Genomic DNA, 19,804 nt, shown 5'->3' with positions numbered 1-19,804 from the left:
TTTCCCAGTGGTGCTTTGTGAATGCAAGTAGCCACCTGAACGTGCCAGTGAGGCATGCAGACACGTGGCGCAGCCGTTCAGCCCAGCAGGGGCTCACCACACATGTGCAAGTGTGGGACTGACACACCCACACTGGGAGTACGCCCGTTTCTGCAGGCAAGCTAAAATGGAGAGAAGCTGGAGGACAAAGTAATTGGCCCATAATGAAAGCTCCTTTTACACGTAGTCCTAGGACTGGTCCCTGCCTCAGTCTCCTGCAGCAACTCTGACTTTGTGTCCTCACCCTCAACAGCAGCAAATCAAGATAAGCGCAGCATAGCTTGGTGACACACAATTCCCGACGGGAGACACATTCAAATAGTTCCCACGCTCACCCTCCCACCAGCCCATGTATGGCCCGCGTCTCCCTGCCTCTACTTACAGTAGACCGTGAGCAGCACACTGGCATTGGTCATTCCCACCACGTTCTCAGCAATACATGTCAGGAGGAAACCGTTATCCTCACTGGTGACATTCACCAGGGTCAAATTGATGGCATGAACGTTAGTCCAGTTGAGGTTCGTCTGCAAATCCCCAAAAAACCCAATAAGGACAAACCCAACAAATGATGCCGGCCTGCCCACCTCCCGGGCCCAGGACCAGAGGATCCCAACTCCTGTATAAAATGTCATGGTCTCTAACAACCATGGCCAGGCAGGATTTCAGTTTCACAGCTCACCCTGTCCATGGCACCACAGTGCACCCACGCACTTAGTCCAAAGAGGTTATAACCACAGCTTCTGAAACAGTGCTAAACAGGGTATGCCCCTGCCTCTACTTGCAGTTAAACCACTTTCAGCTGCACCTGTTGTTGATACACCATTGTCAGCAACGGATAATTTTGCTCGTGGAGACGGGCTAACATGCAACCAAGGGAGCACTAAAGGTGTGAAACAATCAGCCCGCAGGAAGAGCTGTTTTGCTGCCTGGAGTCAATATCTGCACTCTACCCGCCAATACTCTGCCAACCCAGGGTTCCTAATCTGACTCTGGTGTGGACTATACAATCCATTTCAAACAATCACTGCATTTCACTTCTCTCCTGTGGTGATCAACACTCATCCAGGCCTATTAAAATGGAATACACAGGAAACAAAGACCCGGAAAATTCCCCGGGCCAGCACCCCAACTGCTGTGTTGTGTGTTAACACCCTGGTGATGGACCTTGGCAAGGGCAGTAAATGCCCAGCCACCCAAGCCCCTTGGCCTCCTACCTGATGAGTAGTGATGGAGTGCAGATCGGCAACTGTCCAGTCTACGTCAGGCAGCGGCGAGCCTGAGCCATTGCACGTGATCACTGCATTCTCGCCTTCCCGCACAGTCAGGTTAATGTGGCTGACGCTGATCTCGGGCAGATCTAAGGGAGTCAAACACCAGGACACTTAGGGCACCCTGGCCAGCCAAGACATACGGTACAGGATTGGATTCTGATCCCCATGAGCTCCGTCTCCCAAGCAGGCTTCACCTTACAGCAAAGAAGCCTGCACTGTCTTGTGCTTCCGAATGAAGGAAGGGGAGGGGGAAGTACAGGAGGTGGCAAGTAGCTTGGCTGTCTCATATTGGAAGGAATGAGTGACATGGGGGACATCACCAGGTGGATGGATGGATCTTCTCTGTGCTTTGCAATTCTGACATTGCACACAAGTCAGGAAGTTCTGTCCAAGTGCTAGTTGCCTTCCAAACCTATGTCCCTTCTCCCCTTTCCCCCAAGCCCCTGGCACCTGTGTCCGTGCAGAGGTCTGGGAGGAATAAAGCTGCTTCTAAGGAATCACTGGCAAGAGATCCAGCCTGAGCTAGGACAGGGCACAGCGCTCCTGGCACTTAAGGAGAAGAGAGAGAGTTTCTCTCTAATTGATAACAATCAAGAGAAGATGACCAGGGATGTGTCCTCATATTAAAAACATCTCTGCTAATGAAAGACGCCCCGGCTCTTCCCTCCAAGGCGCCAAAGAAATACTGATTTATAGTGGCTTTGACTTACTCCTCTGTCCTGCTGAGCCACCCAGGCACCAAGCGGTCACACAGAGTGCAAGAGATGGTACCAGCAGCAGTACAGAAGGGAGGGTGATACACGGGAGAGTGACCGGACACAGTATGCGTAAGGGGAGCATCAAGGGCTGCAGCATGTGTAAAGAGGACCCCGAATGAATGAGATGGGAATAGAAGGCAACGGGTCAGTGCAATGGCCTCTTTCTTATCATAGAACCATAGAATATCAGGGTCGGAAGGGACCTCAGGAGGTCATCTAGTCCAACCCCCTGCTCAAAGCAGGACCGATCCCCAACTAAATCATCCCAGCCAGGGCTTTGTCAAGCCTGACCTTGACCCCTAACCCCCCCATTTACATTAATTCTTATGGGGACATTGGATTCGCTTAACATCGTTTTGCTTAAAGTCGCATTTTTCAGGAACATAACTACAACGTTAAGTGAGGAGTTACTGTATCCTAATCTCTTTCAAAAAGATCACTCTTAATTGCCTTGGTATCAGTAAGTTCGATGGGTTAATCATACTCTGTACCAAAAAACAGTACCTGGGTTTTTTTAACAATATTTCCCTGTCATTGGGTACTTCTTGTAGGACGTGCAAGGGTAGCAAGGGGCCCCTCCTGGCCTCCTCTCTCTATAGCCTTGGGAGCAAGGTGAACTGGAGCACACAAAGGGCTTTCCTTACCACACTGGGTGATGTTCATCTCCTGCAGGGGAATGACAGCAGCCTCCATGTTCATGCAGTACAGCTCCTGTTTCTGCAGATTTGCTTCACCTTTCTCCTGCCAGAGCTGAATCCAGCGGATGTCACAGCTGCAGTTAAAAAGGTTTCTTTCAAGTGTCCTAGAGAGAGAGAGAATGTGAGAAACAAGGGGTGGGGACAAATAAACAAGGTTACCATTGGTTATATGGGATCTCCACAGAAAAGCTACTAATTGTAAAAAGGCTATGTGCTGCGAGGCTAAAATGAGTCTCTGTAGATCAGGAGAGATTATGGACTCCTTGGAGCAGCAAGGGGAGGAAAGGAGCATGGGGGTGCAGCGAGTTACTGCACTAGCTTTTTGGCCCTGGAAACCAAGGTTCAAATGCTATCTTGGGTCACACAAAAAACATGTTGTAAGCACTCTCAAGGCCAGACGGATATTTGGCCGGAGGGGGAGAAGGGGAGCAGATATGTTGGCAGAGCTTGAAAGGCAGAGAATGCAAGGGCTGGAATAACAAAGGATGCTGATGTTGAGAATGGAATTGCATTGGAACACCCCAGGACTACATGGTTGTCACAGTGCTCCACCTCATTGCCACCTAGCACAACAAAGGACTGTCTCAAAGGAGCAGGCGTGACCCCATTCTCCTCAAGAAATATTTATATCTTGTGTCCTAAGACCCCAGGGCTTGTGGGGCAGGACCCTTCTGGGGGGCGTTCAGTCAGTTCAGGGCAGACCTCCAGCAGGATATGCTCACTAAAGCTGGCAGCTCTTGTCCTTAATACTGCAGCTTAGTGTAAGGAAACAACGCTGCTGGTTAACACACAGCATACCAGGCATTTTAATTGAATCAAACAGTGCTGTGCTGGGACCCATTGACCCGGCCAGGACGGAGCTCTGCCTTTAATATACTTCATTTAAAATACACTTACACATATTTTATATACAGATAATTTTATTATTATTGATTTTCCAGCCTATCAGCCATCTTGTTTACATTTCTGAAAAACCCTTGCCATTCCCTTCGGAGACGTGAGGTCACATCACATGGGGATGGAAGGCTGGCTGGAAGGATGGCCGCTGGGATAAAAAGAGGGAGCTACTTGCGGATGTAACATGGAGAAACATGGGAAAAGGCGTAACATCCCAGGGTACAATCCAGACTAGTGAGGTGCTGTGTCACCCCTGCCCTGTAACCTAGGGTGTTCTTCACAAGGCTGGGCTACTGTAGCCTCCACCCTGGACTGCTCACAAAGAGCCTCCAGCATGTAAGTCACTCCCAGCAATGTCCATGTGTGTGCTGCAGCCAGCCAGCAACACCTTGGCTCTTTCCAGCCTCGGCTATACTGCAGGGTGACCCCAACGCACTCCCAGTCCTAGATCTTCCCCCTGAAATACATGTACTGCACTGCCCAGCATGTTCCTGGACAGTACAAATATACAAATATAAGGGAGAAATACATCATCATATTACCTTAAACAGTTATCCAGACATTTCAACTTGAATACACTGGATTAGATAAAACAGTAAAACAAGTTTATTAACAAGATAGATTTTAAGTGAGTAGAAGTAATGAGCCATAAAAGTCAGAAATGGTTACAAGAACAATAAAGATAAAATGCAACCCGTGTCTAACTTAACAACCTGTATTCGATTCAAAGCAAAGTTTCCTCCCCACATGCTTTCAGCAGTCTTATTGACCAAACTCTTTAGGTCAGGACCCCTCCTCCAGAGTCCAACTGCTGCGTCCTTCGTTTTTTCAGGTGCTGTGAACACAATGGACAGGGAGAGACAGAGGGAGTGTCTGCCCCTTCCTTTATAGTTCTGTTCCCCACTTTGAGAAGCATTTCCAGCTGGGAGCAAGGTGACAGGCAGTCTGTGTGCAAGAGAACTCCATGCTATTTCTTTGCTAAGCTGTAGATTTGTACCCCTGCCTCCTTTCCTGCCAAAGAATAGCCACTTAGCATGTAATGGTCCATTAGCTGTGCTTACAGCTGGCTGTAGTGTCTGCTTGCCCTTTGTCTCCAAGGAACTGGTCTGACCGTTCCCCAGACTTAATCTGGAAAACATACTTCTCGCCATGATCTCAGCTTCTGTTTATAACTTCACATATAACACTATGTGCATTTTGCCATTATACTACTGATCAGCAAATTAGGAGTTTTTAAATGATACCTCACGAGGTAAACCTGGTACAAACATTATTACAATAGTGTGTAGGGTGTGAACACAGGGATATATTCTGTCTCAGAGGGTCTTCAGGACTCAGGCAGAGACATGACAGGATTTCCCAGCACAGACACAACCAGAAGCCAAGAGAAACCAGAAGGCATAGGAGCTGTGATGTGCAGACTCAGCCATCTGAAAATGGAAGGGTCCTTTCCAACTCTGAGGTTACAAAAGATTCAGTAATCCCAAAACACCCCCACACAGGGATTCTGCATCTTTGTACCACCACGTACCAGGGGTTGGCCAAGCCAGAGGCACTATGCCAGTACTTCTCTGGCTTCATCCATCTTGTTCTGCAAAATTTAAGTTTTAATTTTTAAAAAAGCTACATAGCCCCCACTCACACACTGGATTCTGATGGGGTGTACTGCAGGGCTGCTGAAACTCTGAGTGCAAAGAGAGATGGCAAGTTCCCCCTGTTTTCTCAAAAGATCTTGATCCTGAAACCTGGCGATGTCACATTCTATGTACACAATGTTCGATATTTTACGGCTGATCATTGTGGTAGCTCAACTTGGATGATGGGCGGCATTTCAGGTCTGTCCCTCCCTCTCCCCTCACAAGAATCTACACCCTTTAGAATAAAGGTGTCACACAAGAAAAAAAAAACAGGGACCCATCAGTAATCTAGCAGAAAAAGGCTTAGGGAAGACAAACCTGCGAACAACATGACTGTCTCGTGGATTTGGGGGCACATGGCAGCCCTCACTGCATGACTTAAGCATCCTCCCCCACCATTATTATCATCGCTGGTGCCCAAAATAGGCCTTGAATTCACTTCAGCATGGCTGTAGATCTGGAGTCCTCACTCCCCTCGATACATAGGTACCTCCCATCAGTGTGACAGGATGTCGGCCATGTGCAGGGAGGGGAGGTCACATGGTGCTGGCTGAGTAGTGGGACAGCACATACTAGGCATTCTGGTCTCTGCTAATACCAGGTTTGTTAGTGCGAGTTATGTCCTGAGACTCAGCAGAGAGGAGGGGGAGACTAGAAGAGAGCAGGAAATTCTACGTGGCTGGAAACATGGCCCTGAAATCAGGTTGCCTGCGAGAGCTGCCGCCCTCACAGCACTTCAGGGGCAGATCTGTAAGTAACAGAGTGCAGTTTTCTGGCCCATCGATAATGCATGAAGCCCCATGAATAATAAAGGAGTAGCAGACAGAAAGAATTTACCAACAGCCTGCCCCAGAGTCAGTGATGTAAGTCCCCTAATCGTGGCACCCTGGGGAGCTTTTGCGCAAATTAACTCCTCTCATCGACTGGACGCGCTGAGCGCCATCAGCAGCTGGCACTTTGCCTCTCTGGGGACAGGGCTGCTTTTCAGATACATCTACTGATTCTCCTTTATTTGTGCTTTTCCCAAAAGTGCTCCTGGCATGCTGGAGACACCCGCTCCCCTTGCTTTGAACCCATGCCGCCAGGCCAGCTGATTCACAGGAGGGGAAGATACATGCTTTATGCTACAGACAGGGATTTTGACTCCCATACTGTTCTGCTCCTGCATCCACTACCCTGTCCACAGTAATTGAAACATGCTTCTTTCTGCTCACTCAACTCCATGCCAGGCCCTGTCAAGCTTCAAGGCTCATGCCTGACCATTACAAACAATGCCACTTAAAAGCACCCTTCCCTTCTGTTCTATTTTCCCACAACTACTGTAGCCCATGGACTGTCTCCTGTAATAGGTCTACAATTGCCCTAAACGCAGAACAGGGAGGTTATCTGACTCCCTTGACATGTGCCCTGCACCCTAGTGGGGTGATATAAACAACCGTTTCCCAGGAAGAAAAGGATGGTAGTTGCCCCACTCGGATACTACCGTGGTAGGATGTCTGCTGTGCTGCCAGGTGTTCCGGTTAGAACTCAGGCACCAGGCCACCCAGCATTCCAGCATTTACCGTTAAGAAGGCAGTACTTGCTGGGAGCAGTACTCGAGATTAACAGAGCTTTCTCCCTATATGCTCAGAGGAAATAGCTCTGGCCACTGCACGGTACCTATCGGCATATGCTGACTTTTCAATGGCAACCACTGTATGTCCAGCTAGAAGGCACCCACCGGGATGCCTAACGTCACAGATACAACTTCAGGCCAGGAGACAATTCCTTTATGCCAATCCTTTTATCAGGCTTTAAGAACTCAAGAGGATGGAAGAAACTGCCGGGCATATGTCACAAGAATCATAACAGGCAGGGCTGGAAGGGACCTCAAGATGTAATCAAGTCCAGCCTCTCTATGCAGAGGCAGGACCAAGTACATATAGATCATCTCTGACAGGTGTTTGTCCAACCTATTCTTAAAAGCCTCCAATGATGGGGATTCCACATCCTCCCCGCAGTGAGGCCGAGTGGCCTCCCTCTGAGCAGGAGAGAGAAGGTCCACTACACTCCCCTTGGTGGGCGGAGCCTAGCCTGCCCCATCTCCCTCACTGAAAGTGGTGGGGCGGGGCCGGAAATATAAGAGGAAGGCCCTGCAGCCCAGTTGGGGCAGAATCCCAGAGAAGGATGCTCCTGCCGTACTGCCATGCCCAGGAGGGGAACCTACCCCTGACTGTCCGATAGTCACAGAAGTGAGAGACCCTGACGAGGAGTGGCCCGGACTACCGGCTGCGGTGTACCCCGAGGAGCCCAACAAGCCCCGGAAGCGAAAGGTACAAAACCCCGGGGAGGCAGGAAGTGGCCCAGGGGCAGCCACGGAGCACCCAGCTGCAGAGCCAGGTTTGGCTCAGTCGGTGTGTTGCGGCTGGATCCCCGCTGATGCAAGGGCGGCCAAACGTGCCTCTGCCAGGGCCCTGGGCTGGGACGCAGTGGAGTAGGGTGGGCCAGCATCCCCCTGCCACCTCCCCCTTCCCCGGGTGGCCGACTCCCTACACTGTGCAGGGAAGCTCCCCCTCTGAAGAAGGATCCTTCCTTACCAGCTCCCTTATACACGGAGCCACGGTCAGGCTAAAGCCATCCTAGAGACTGTTTGTTGGCTGGCAGCCTGAGCCTCCTCAAGCCCAGGCCCACACCAGCTCCATAGACTGTGACTGCCTTGCTGGCGGCCGGAGCCGTGCCCCGGCCGAAGCCAGCCCTCTGTAGCCAGTGTTTAATTGCTGGCAGCTTGAGCCTCCCCAAGCCCAGGCTAAAGCCTGGCCGTGACCGTCTGGTGCCCAGCCCTATTGTGGCGCTGGGAACTAGAGGACCTGGGGGGCCTTGCTCCACCTTGGGTGGAGACAAGGGCCCTAGACTATTCTGCAGCTTCATACCTTGGCCAGACAAGCCCGAAGGCACCTGAACGAGTGTCCTCCCTCTGAGCGGGAGAGCGAGGGTCCACCACACTCCCTTGGAAGCTTATTCCAGAATTTAACTATCCTTCTAGCTAGAAAGTTTTCCCTCAATCTCCCTCACTGCAGATTAAGCTTTCTTGTCCTTCTTTCTGTGGACATGGAAAACACATCACCCTGCTCTTTACAACAGCTCTTAACATACCTGAAGACTATTCTCAGATTATCCCCGCCCCACCAGTCTTCTTTTCTCAAGACCAAACCATCCCCAGTTTGTTTAACCTTTCCTCAGAAGTCAAGTTTTCTAATCCTTCTATCATTTTTGTTGCCATCCTCTGGACTCTCTCCAAATTGTCCACATCTTTCCTGAAGTGAGGCACCCAGAATGACAGCATTAGAGATTTCAGTACCAGAATGACCAAGGGATGCATGGCCATCTCAGAAAACCAAGCTATCCTCCCTGTGAGGCTGCAACTTAGAAAGAGAAGGAGCTAATTTTCTCCACAGCTGTGATCCCTTTCCTCAGCAGCCTCTGGAAGTTAATTTCACTTAGTTGCTGCCATATGCTTAACAGCCGTATCGGAGCTACAGCAAGATCTAAAGGCTGAGGGTTCTTTCTCTAGCTGGATTCTTGCATGTTTTACTCCAGGAAAGGACAAGAAGATTCAAAGGGCATTTTAGTTTTTATATATATATATATATATCTTCCTACTGTATTTTCCACTCCATGCATCCGATGAAGTGGGTTTTAGCCCACGAAAGCGTATGCTCAAATAAATTTGTTAGTCTCTAAGGTGCCACAAGGACTCCTCGTTCTTTTTGCTGCTACAGACCAACACGGCTGCCACTCTGAAAACTGGGAATAAGGGCTCTAGCCGCAACAGAAAAGCCTACAATGACTTTTCCCCAGCATGGAATAGAAACGGCAAGTGTTGCGGCTGTCTGGTTCAGCCAAGCCTCCTAACCGCATCCCACAATGCAGTGCCTAGAACCTTTGGAGATTACCCCAGCAACCCTGCTCCCAGTAAAACCGATGAGCTCTGTGGGGCAGAGGCCTGAGGAGCCCCTGAATGCACTGGGATGACCACAGTTTTAGATGTGTGATCACCTCAAAACTATTCTCTCAAGAATAACACAGCTGTGTGGGGCACATCGAACCCTCACAGCCTGTCCCTGGTTCCGCGAGCTCACTATACGATTCACCAGTTAAAACAAGTGCCTGCAGCAAAGTTCCTAATGGGATCTGTGCCTTCTTTCCATTGTCTGCTTTGAGCCTTATAAAATTAGGGCTGAGGTTTTGAGTGCTTGCAGCTTAAAGCACTCTCCCAGGTAGGGACTCTGCCTCTGCTTTGTTGAGCCTCCAAGTGAATCAGGGTGTCCAGCAAAGAAGGAAAAATATCTGGCTTCATCATTTCAGAACCCCTGGTGGCAGAAAATGGAACGAGAAGGGGAGATTTAATCTACAGAGAGAGGCATGGTTTCTGGTTGCTGAATTAGTCCCCTGCACCCAGCAGGGAAGCCCCTCTTGTGTACAGCCAACTCCATTAGCGTGCCTGTCGGTGGCAATAAGTCCTTAAGCAACAGACACATGTGAAATTAACTTGTGCTCATGATATTAACAGACACCCTGCTGTGCCCTATTCAGCACCGTCACCTCTCACAACAGCACTATGGAAATGTTTTGCAGGGCAATAAGGCAGCTACAGATTGCTTCAGAAGGACTGGAGGTCTGGGTGAGGGAGGAGTGCCTGTAACGCCAAGGTTTTATCAAATGACAGATGCAACTGGAGCAAGGAAGGCTTGGATCTCTCACTGCCCTGAGAAGGTCAGTTTTGGGGGCAGGTTTTTTACAAAACTCTCCTGAAAGGTCAGCCCTAAGCTCTCCCAGGGCATGACGGAGGAAGCCAGCAGTGACCTCTGGACAACAAGGGCTGTAAGGCCAATGTTTATGAGCCGCAGCATGTTTCTGAAGCTTCCATGAGCTCTGCACACTACAGGCTCACAAGAGATGCACATCTTTTGGCTGGAGACCTGCCATTCAAGGTCAGTCTGAGCCTAGGAGAGTTAGGGGTTCACTCACAGCAAGCCATCCCCAGACATGGCTTTTTCCAGGAGTGGAGGAGGTATATTTCAGTATCAAACCTCTTGTTTCTCAAGTCCCTGCGGCGTTGACTAAAAAGGAGTTGACCGGGACTTTCCTTTGTAGTGCACTGTATTGTATTCATACAAAGTCATCCTGCCCTAAAAGGGATCTGCCTTATGTTTGATGCCAAGAACCAGTGACTTGGTCCCTGCGCCAGCAGGAGTGGGGAACGTGTAGAAATCATCAATAAGGGATGACCTCTTGCCAGTCCCTCTGGGGGAACTGTTGGCTAGGGAGAAGGTTGGCTCTGGCCAATGACAAAGAAGCCCTAGCATGCAAAAACCTACTCATTCCTGCAATGAGGCTGTTGGTTCCATGTGCCTAAACAGCAGACACAAACCCACTGAAGCTTGGAGTTCCTCAGGAAATTCCCATATGTCAGCCAGATCTTACGGGTGGGGTGGCATGGTTCTGGTGTTACTATTTCCACGCTCTCTCCTCTCCAGTGTTTGCTGTGAATGGCTTCATCAGGCCTGACATTCTCTAGCTGCTCTCCATTTCATGTCACGTCCTCCCAATCCTCCCCAAGGAGCTGTTTCTCCCTGTCACGGTTTCAGAGTAACTGCACCTGTATTTCCCCCTCCATGGTCCCTCGAGGGCTTCCAGCTGCGACCGCTCCTGGGCGGTGACCTGCATCTCACTCCCTTTCTGGCTGGCGTCTTTGAGACTGTACAGCTCCCTGATCTACACAGATACCCCCAGCAAGACAGTCTCCCTAAATGGCCAGCATCTGCACTTTGCTCTCTCCCCAAGGGCAATGAGCAGTATGTGGCCAGACACTATAAGTTAACACACAGCTCCTTTGAAATAAGCACATTTATTCTGAAAGTCAAAATATTACAACGGAAGCAGACAAAAACACAAGAAAAGCACCTACATGCATACTAAAAGCTTACTGGGGTCACCCCAACTCCAACATAGGGCTCTGGCAGCTGTCAGTCCTTGAACTCCCATAACTGGGTTTTCCCTGGGCTCACATCAATCGTTAAATCAGAACCAGAATAAAAGCTAGGCAGATCAGCTACTTCGTTATACAGCTCAGGCCTTTGATCTTCAGTCTCTGGGAACAGGCAATCAACAGTCGATGGCCCTCTCCTCAGGGTGTAGCTCCAAAAAGTTGGGTTCTTGCAAAATCGGAGTTGTGGCATTTTTGTTAAACACTCCCCAGGGATTCCCCAGGAAAGCCATTTAACACGTATTGTCCCAAAGAGTCAAGGCTTGTCTGGCACATTTTAGTAGCGTCATTTGAACTCTTTACACTTCCCAGGTCTCCAATCTCTCACATTCCCATCATTACCTTGACTGCTTGCTCCACTTCTTTCAGCTGGCCCCCTGAGGGCATCTTTACCTGCACTGACATTTCTGTCTCTTGATGCCCTGAAATGCTAACACATCATTTTTGCCTGGTTATGTTCAAGTGGCAAGCCCCTCCTACCAGCTGGGGCTATCTACTCTACCGGATATCCTCTCGGTAACCACCGCTCCATCTTTGGCCTTGAGCAGCAGCAGCTGTTGCCATTAGAAGGCCAGCTTGTCCCCATCTCATCTTCCTATATTCCTATCGCTCTGGAGGATAGCACACATCATGCAAACATGTGTTCTTGTGTCTTCTGTAATATTTCTCCTGCCTCCCCAAGGCCTTGCAGAGCTCATACGGCTCAACCTGCCTTTCTCACACTTGCTGTCTCTCTGCATCTATCTTCTCATTTCATTACTTTCTTCCTTTCAAGAGAGATTTGGCTCAGCTTCAAGTTCTTAGCCAACCTCACGCTGCAGCTTTCTCTCTAGCTTCTACTAGTACTACACTGTCACCTTGTGTGGACTGTGTATTCCACCCCGCTCCCAAGTCTCGTAACCCATCTTGTAGTTTGACGTGATATAAATGTCTTATACTGGCTGAGCCTCTTGGGATTTTTAAATGTTATGTTTCTCCTTGCCCATCAGTTCTTAACCTCTCCCGAGCCTGCTGGAGATTTATTCCTCATTTCACTCATCTTGCCCTCTGAGCTTTAGGGGTCAAATCTGTGTGCAATATATCTATTCAGTTCTCTCTTTCCCCCTCACTCTCTTGCAGCTTTGCATTCATGATTATTCACCCTTGTAGTTTGATTTCCACCCCTTTCAGTCTTCTCTCAACCACATCTCAAGTTCTGTAGAACCCATGCCACCCTCGTCTCTATCCCAGCAGAAGTGCTCAAAGCACACCTCCCACCAACACTGGTACTCTCACAACCAGCTAAGAAAGATTCCCCTCTCTCTTCCAGACTTCCCGGAGCAGCATCCCTGTCCTGTCCTACTGCTGACCACCAGCCTGGCCACTGTTCAGATGGATGGAGAGTGGTTGCTGAGCAGGATCCCATCTGGAAACTTCTGATGAGAGGCATCATAGTCAAAGGGCTGTGTAATCTGTTTATCTGAATTGTATGCTGATTCTGATTCAACTCAAAGGAAGTCATCCCCCACAGGCATAAACCCAACGGGTTTTTCATGTTAAGAGCCACTTTGATAGCTTGAGGAGCACACACGTGGGAGTTAATACTTTCCCAGCACTAGAGGCCTGAAGCTTTATAAAGGATAGCTAACACCACACCGCTTGATAATGGCAGTGCCATTTTTCCCCTTCTTTGATCCCCAGCGACTTCATCCATGTTACTTCTCCCACCAGTCATGGCTCACTAACTCCTAGAAAACGCCCCCGCAAGAGGCTCCAAAAGGAACTGAACTGTTTACACCACTTCCATTCTCCTCCTTCATATAGCTCACCTGATGGTCAGCCTATCAACCATGAGTTACCCTAATGATCATGAGTTACCCTGCTGCCACAACATGAAGCAAGCTCAAACAGGTCGAAATCCCTGTTGTAGGGCAAGAAAGAGGATTCTTTGCTATTTTTTGCTGCCCAAATATGAAGGATCCTCAGTTTCCATCATTGACGGTGTTGGCCTGATGTGGGGTTGTAGACATGGGATATACTTGAAGTGCAATATAACCAAATGGGACAGAACCATTTTAAAAACAAATTAATATTGAGAGTATTTACCCTGATCTGCAGCATACCCCATTCTAGCCCTTGACTCCAAAGATTTCTGCAAAAGTACTCCAGTCCTGATCTGCAGCACCTCGTTATCCCAGCCCTGGGCTTTCCCCCAAAACTCTGCCAATGCACCTCAGTCCTGACCTGCAGTCCCCACCCCGCCTTCCATTCATAGGCCTCTCTTGGCTAGCAACTGCTAATCTGAACTGTGCCAGATGGTGCAATGAGAACAAATGGAAACCTAAGACTAGAAGCCACTCACCTCTTTTAAACTTGAAACCTGAGCAGGACTTGGAACTCTTCTGAGCTGCAATCAGTGCAGAGATGAATTCCAAATCCAGCGTTTACCTCTGCAAGCCAGATTCCCCATCAGATGGGTATTTCTTTATTTTCTAATATTACTATTAGTATTTTTCATTTAACAATTTGACAGAAATAAAATACACTGCAGTAACAGCGGTGATAACACATTTACTCCCACTTGAGAGACTGTCATTATTCTTTCATAAGTCACTTCTAGCTTACAGCTGTATTGATCACAGGTGAGGATGAATGGGATATCCCATGATCCTCTGGGATAAATCACAGATTTTTTTTTATATCCACCTAACAACTATTTCTAAAACTCAACAAAACAGGTCACCGGGGCAGTGCTCCATTGATTTCATGTCCACTTACTCTTTAGACGCTGTAGAGCATGCTTTATCCATAATTCAGTGGGCTGCAGCCCTCAGGTAACCCAGGAGAGATACTCGCCTCTCGTCCACACAGGATCTGGCAGGTGCCTTGGTTACTCAAGAGCCAGGGAGTCACCCACCATTACAGCCACCATCGACTACGAAACGCACCCCTCCACACTGGATGACCCTTGCCATACAACCAACCACAGCTGGCAAATGAATGGGAGTGGAGGACTCTTCCCATCTCACAGTGTCTGGTCCTTACAGAGGGCCCCTCAAAATCTGGCCTTGCATTTAGCCAAACCATTATAAGCCCAGAAATGGCTTTATCATCAGCCCCGAACGTCAATTCACAAGATGTTATGAAGTTAACAGAGAAGCAGCTGGGCTCTGGAGCGTCCACGCCCAGGAACCCCTTCCAGGATTCACTCTGCCCTCTGGGATTTTAGATAATTATTTACACTCATACATCACAGGTTTCAAAACTGATCTTTTTTGGGGGGGGGACTTTCTGTACCTCTCCCCCACCTCCCCCCACTCCCAGGAGATCCCTCCAGGATGGAACTTACAGTTCAGAAAGTCTCAGTGTCTGGAAGAGTTGCCATGACAGTGTGGTAAGCCGGTTATCGGAGAGGTTTCTGAAAATTAACAAGAGAAAGAATTCATGGTGAATAATTCCCTCTGCACCAGACCATACGGGGTTCCTCAGAGCTCAGAATTTTCCTCTACAATTTACAGCTACAGGAAGGCTGTCCAGTCATCTAAGGCCCAAACTTAAGGTTTAGTAAAAATATTTTAATGTTTAAAATATTTTAATGTTTTAATTTTAATTTAAATATTGAATGTGGATAGAAGGCTTCCTTTCCTTTTTGTGAAAACAGTCCATATTCTGTTGCAGAGTGAAAAAGACAAACAGAACAATTCCCTGCAACCATACCTGAGAACCGGAAAGGGAACCAGCTACAAACAGAAAGGAAAACTGATCAGCCCGGTTTCACTCTCCAAACTCGAGTGAAATACAAGAAATAAACAATCTGCATGGTATGAAATAAATGCTAATCTTTAGAATTATTTCAGCTGTGATAGTCTAAAGTGTTAACAGTAACACAGAGAAGGGAAATTTTAAAATAGGATTTGTATATTTGTTTTCCCATTAGGCTCTGCATCATTCACACCAAAAGGGACTACTGCTGTAGCAACTAGGAGCAACCACATCCTAGCACCACTCCACCCAAAACTACAGAAATGCGACCTCTTCTGTCTCTGGGAACTTTTTACAAACCAGTGCCCACATCTACTGAGTCAAGTAAAAGAAGGAGAGAGACAAAAAGAGCTGGAGATGGGAAAGAGAGCAAACAGGGGTCAAAGACTAGCTCAGAGAGGACAGAGGCAGAGTATGAGAGAGAGAAAGACACACACACACACACACACAGAAGGGTTACCTGTATTTTATTATGGGTTCATTTTAAGATGACAGGAAAAACAAAGAACCTAAATTTTGTAAAAGGCTAAATGTTCAATGGATCTTCAACCCATGCTCAAAAAAAAAAACAATGGTTACTAACCTTCCATAACTTGTTCTTTGAGATGTGCTGCTCATGTCCATTCCATGTTAGGTGAGCGTGTGCGCCCCTGTGCCCGGCTAACAGAGATTTTTGCCTTAGTGGTATCCGTAGGGCCGGCTCTGGCGCCCTCTGGAGCCCCGTGCTCATGCACTGGTATATGAGGCGCTGCCAGCCCTATGCCCTCTCAGTTCCTTCTTGCTGTCAACTCCAACTCATGGAATGGACATGAGCAACAAACCTCAAAGAACAACCGCTACGGAAGGCTAGTAACCATTTTTTCTTCTTCGAGTGCTTGCTCATGGTGATTCCATGTTACGTGACTCCCAAGCAGTATCCCTGGAGGTGGGCTCAGAGTCCACGGATGTGCTGTTTGCAACACTGCAAACGGTGAAGTTGGAAACAGCAAACAGCTCTGTTGAAGTTGGAATTGTCCCGAGCTTGCTGGGTGATGGTGTAATGGGACACAAAGGTATGGACTGACGACCAGGTAGCAGCTCTGCAGAGGTCTTGAATCAGCACCTATCTTTAATGTTCATCTCCCCCAAACACTTCAGACAGTTTGCATGGGGGTCGCTCACAGGCATAGGCTTATGGAAAGCAGAATACGGTTTGAAGCCCGGGGACTGGGGCATGCCCCATCCCAGGGATGACGTCCCTAAGAGGACCACTAACTAACTGTAACTTACCAACTGTTAAATACTAACTCTATGAACAACTATATACAAGAAACTATGAAAGAGAACCACTATAAGCGCTTGCAGTCACAAGAGGAAAGGCGTTCCAGCAACCACCCAGGGCTGTAAGAAGGAACTGACAGGGCGCAGGGCTGGTGGCAACTTATATACCAGCGTATGAGCATGGGGCTCCAGACCTGGCCCTATGGATAACAGTAAGACAAAAATCTCCGGCAGCCGTATACATGGGCTCGCGCTTACCTAACACAGAATCAACATGATCAAGCACTCGAAGAATTAGCCCTCACAGCTTGGCACATCAAAGCTACACACCTGACAGCTCAGTCTACACACACAAATTCAGCTCACACCTGCCAGCTGAAGTTTTTGCACCTGCAACAACTTGAGCATGAAAAACCACAGCTGCAGAAACTAGGGGAAAAAACTCCAAACCATTAATCATCAGTGTGAGTGATCAGAAAGCCTTCTCCTAATTACAGCCTAATTAACTCTGCCTTCTCCTCTTCCCAACTGAACTCCCATTTTACAGCAAGAACCAAGAGGTAGGGGAGGATCACAGGTGAACCCCGAGTTTAGGCTCTAATTGGAAGTTCAGCAGTAAACGTCAGTAGCCTCTGAAGTCATTATCTGTTCTATTTAAGTCACACCCCCACACAGCGAAGGCTGAGATCTGGGGTCCTACACCCTGAGTGGAGAGGCAGCAATGTCTGCCCAGGAGAGTCTTTGGTTGGGGAGCCCATTCCTGCAGTGCTGGTAGTGGGGGAGAGCCTGCTGCTTGGGGAGGAACGGGAAGCCAGCTCCATCACTGCATGCCAGCAACTAATGGCCAGTGAACAGGATTTGCAGAGTAGAGTTGCTTCAGGACCTTCTTTCCCCCTTCTCAGCAGTGGTGTTCTGCACCCTTATTAACCACCAATGGCACCACTCTCCTTGATCTCCCTGCCTCCCATTAAAGCACTGACACTTTTCGGTCTCTCATGCCACTCAAACCCCTCCTCATCCTCTAATTTCCCTCCCCTTTGCTGGCCCATCTGAATCATCATTGCCCTAGTCACCTATGCCTGGGCAGGCATGGCAATTAATCAACTATGACAACGGTTCCTTGGCTGCACAGATCATTCATGCTGTGACCTTATTCACTGAGAACGGCAACCAAGAGCAAGAGACATGAACAAGAGACCCAGAGCCTCATTAAATCTGCAGCCAGCTAAAGAGGAAATATGGGGCAAGAGGAGGAGGTGGCACAAAGGCAGCTAAGTTTGCTATAGGCCAGGCACGAGGATCCCCATCAGACTCAGGGAAATGGGATAAACATAAGGCAGCATTGAGAGTGGACACGGAGAGGCACTGACTTCGGCTCTATGTGGGTTTGATACATGAAGGAGGCTGAAGGGTTTGGGCTATTAGATTCATTTGGCTCTTACTCTCAGAATAAGAAAGCAATATACAGTGAGGCCAGGTGTGTAGTGCTAGGGGCGATTAAAGGGATGGATCCTACAAATCCAAACTGATCTTTTTTGGGTACAGGAGTCTCTGAAGGAGTTTTACCTTTCCAGCTTGGAAGAACTCCTCACCATCTTCCTCATAAAGCCCCTGGAAACCTGCCTGCTCTGTGTCTTTGCCCAGCCAGCCCACCTGAGACACCCTGGCCTCTGCAACCCAAGCTGCCTGAGAGATGCTGCAATAACAAGCCAGTGTGCCATCCAGCCCCCAGGAGAGAGTCAATGGCAGATTCTAGGCGTGCTTTATGAGACACGTAGCACAGAAGCCATAGCCAGGTGTTGAAAGGCAAATGTCACTTTAAGCCACCTCTCTGCCACTCATATTCAAGACAGCATAGTTTAGAACAGCCCAGGGGTTGCTCTAACCTAGAACAACCTCTCCTGAAGAGGTCAGATCTGGAATTCTGCAGTTGAAGCCCAGACACATCTATGCTGCTTACAAGGCAAACACTCCCCAGTATGTGTTGTTCACTTTGGTTAGGGGATAAACCCCACCCAGCCGGTGTCATACAGCTGTGTGTTTGTAGCCACATGACACTGCTGCATCCATAAGCCGTGGCTTCATGTCACGCTACATACATCATAGCATGCACAAAGCACTGCAAACTGCAAGAATCTCACTGAGGCAGCAAAGATCCCTTAATTCCCAATGCTGTGGAAACACTGGGTTTGTCTAAAAGGAGATTTAGCGCCTGGCAAGCTGGGGTGTAAATCCACAATGTGCTAGCCTGCTGCATGCTAATGGGCCGTGTGGACCTCGCTATTGCATGCTAAGAGTTCCATAGTGCGCCTAGACCGACTACAGTTTCACTCAGCAGTGGATCAAACCAAACTACAGAACTCACGGCAGCAAGGTCCACACAGCCAGTTAGTGCGTGGCAGGCTAGCATGCTGGAGGTCTACACCCCACCTTGCCACCCACTAAGTCTCCATGTAGACAAGCCCACAGCTCCTACTTCCCATCCGCGGGAAAGTCTTGGGAAATGGGCACAACTTGCAGGCATGCCCCAGAGAATCAGGCTTCAGTGTCCCTCGGAGAAGAGTCAGCCTTCGGGAGCCTGGCACTGCCAGCTGAGGAGAGGGTAGGAAACTCCCATCGCTACAGACAGATTAGCCAGTAAATGCTCTACAGTCCCCACACCAGAGAGAGAAGAGGGGAGGGTGGAAATGGGGATGGGTGAGAGATAGAGAGAGATGTTGAAGAGCGGCAGACACAGCTGCAGAGGAGGGAGGACATCTTGCTGGAAGTGTCCTTTCACAAAGGTCATGTTTAGCTACATTAGGCAGAAATGTCAAGAGAAAATTGGATTCTGAAAGAGGAAAGAAAAAACAACAGGCTTTCCACGCAAATAAGGAACCAAAAATAGCACGATCATGTTATTACAATTTGGGGCAGGGAGTGATGGAGAGGGGACACGGCCTCGCTAACATGAGGCACTTTGCTAGGCGGATGTGCTCAGCTTTTAGCCTCACTCCTTCGCCACGGCCCTCCCGGAGAACCCAGTGAAGAGGGGACGCACTGTCATTGGCTCACATCTGGCAGGAAATGCTCCTTTGGAGGAGCAGTGACACTGTCTGACCCAATAGGCAACAACTGCAGGCAACTGTGGGCAGGGACACCTACTCACAACCTTTATCTGGGGAGTGCCATGGGGAAGGCATTCGCCAACAGAGGCAGATACACACACTCTGAAGTGGGGTAAGTTGTGTAAGGTCCATGATCTTGGGAGGGGTTTTAAAAACAAACAAACTATATTTAAAAAATAATTAAGGTTGTGAAGACCAGTAAGGGGTTTTTACACCGCCCACCCTGCAACCCTGGTGCTTCCATGCTGGGCAGCTTTAAGAGAGCCCTGACAACAGCAGTACAATAGTTCACCTTCGCTTCCACCAGCCTGGTTACTCCTTTTGGGGTGACACCACCAGCCCCGCTAGCCCCAAGTCTACCCCAAACCATC

General features: G+C 48.8%; 1 protein-coding gene across 6 annotated transcripts in view; it reads right to left on the bottom strand.

The window, feature by feature from the left end:
- Positions 1-19,804, bottom strand: part of NTRK3 (neurotrophic receptor tyrosine kinase 3) — a 455,727-nt gene that overhangs the window by 204,224 nt on the left and 231,699 nt on the right. For all 6 annotated transcript variants that reach the window (XM_073304182.1, XM_073304180.2, XM_073304181.1 and 3 more), the window contains exons 4-7: positions 14,654-14,722; positions 2,713-2,870; positions 1,254-1,396; positions 422-563 (exon numbers count right to left, since the gene is read on the bottom strand). In XM_073304182.1, the coding sequence (XP_073160283.1) occupies positions 422-563; positions 1,254-1,396; positions 2,713-2,870; positions 14,654-14,722 (512 nt within the window). The remainder of the gene's footprint in view (positions 1-421; positions 564-1,253; positions 1,397-2,712; positions 2,871-14,653; positions 14,723-19,804) is intronic.

Source organism: Lepidochelys kempii, chromosome 10 (genome assembly GCF_965140285.1).
Source record: "Lepidochelys kempii isolate rLepKem1 chromosome 10, rLepKem1.hap1, whole genome shotgun sequence".
Lineage (NCBI taxonomy): Eukaryota > Metazoa > Chordata > Testudines > Cheloniidae > Lepidochelys > Lepidochelys kempii.
This window is presented reverse-complemented; position numbering and strand designations above follow the sequence as displayed.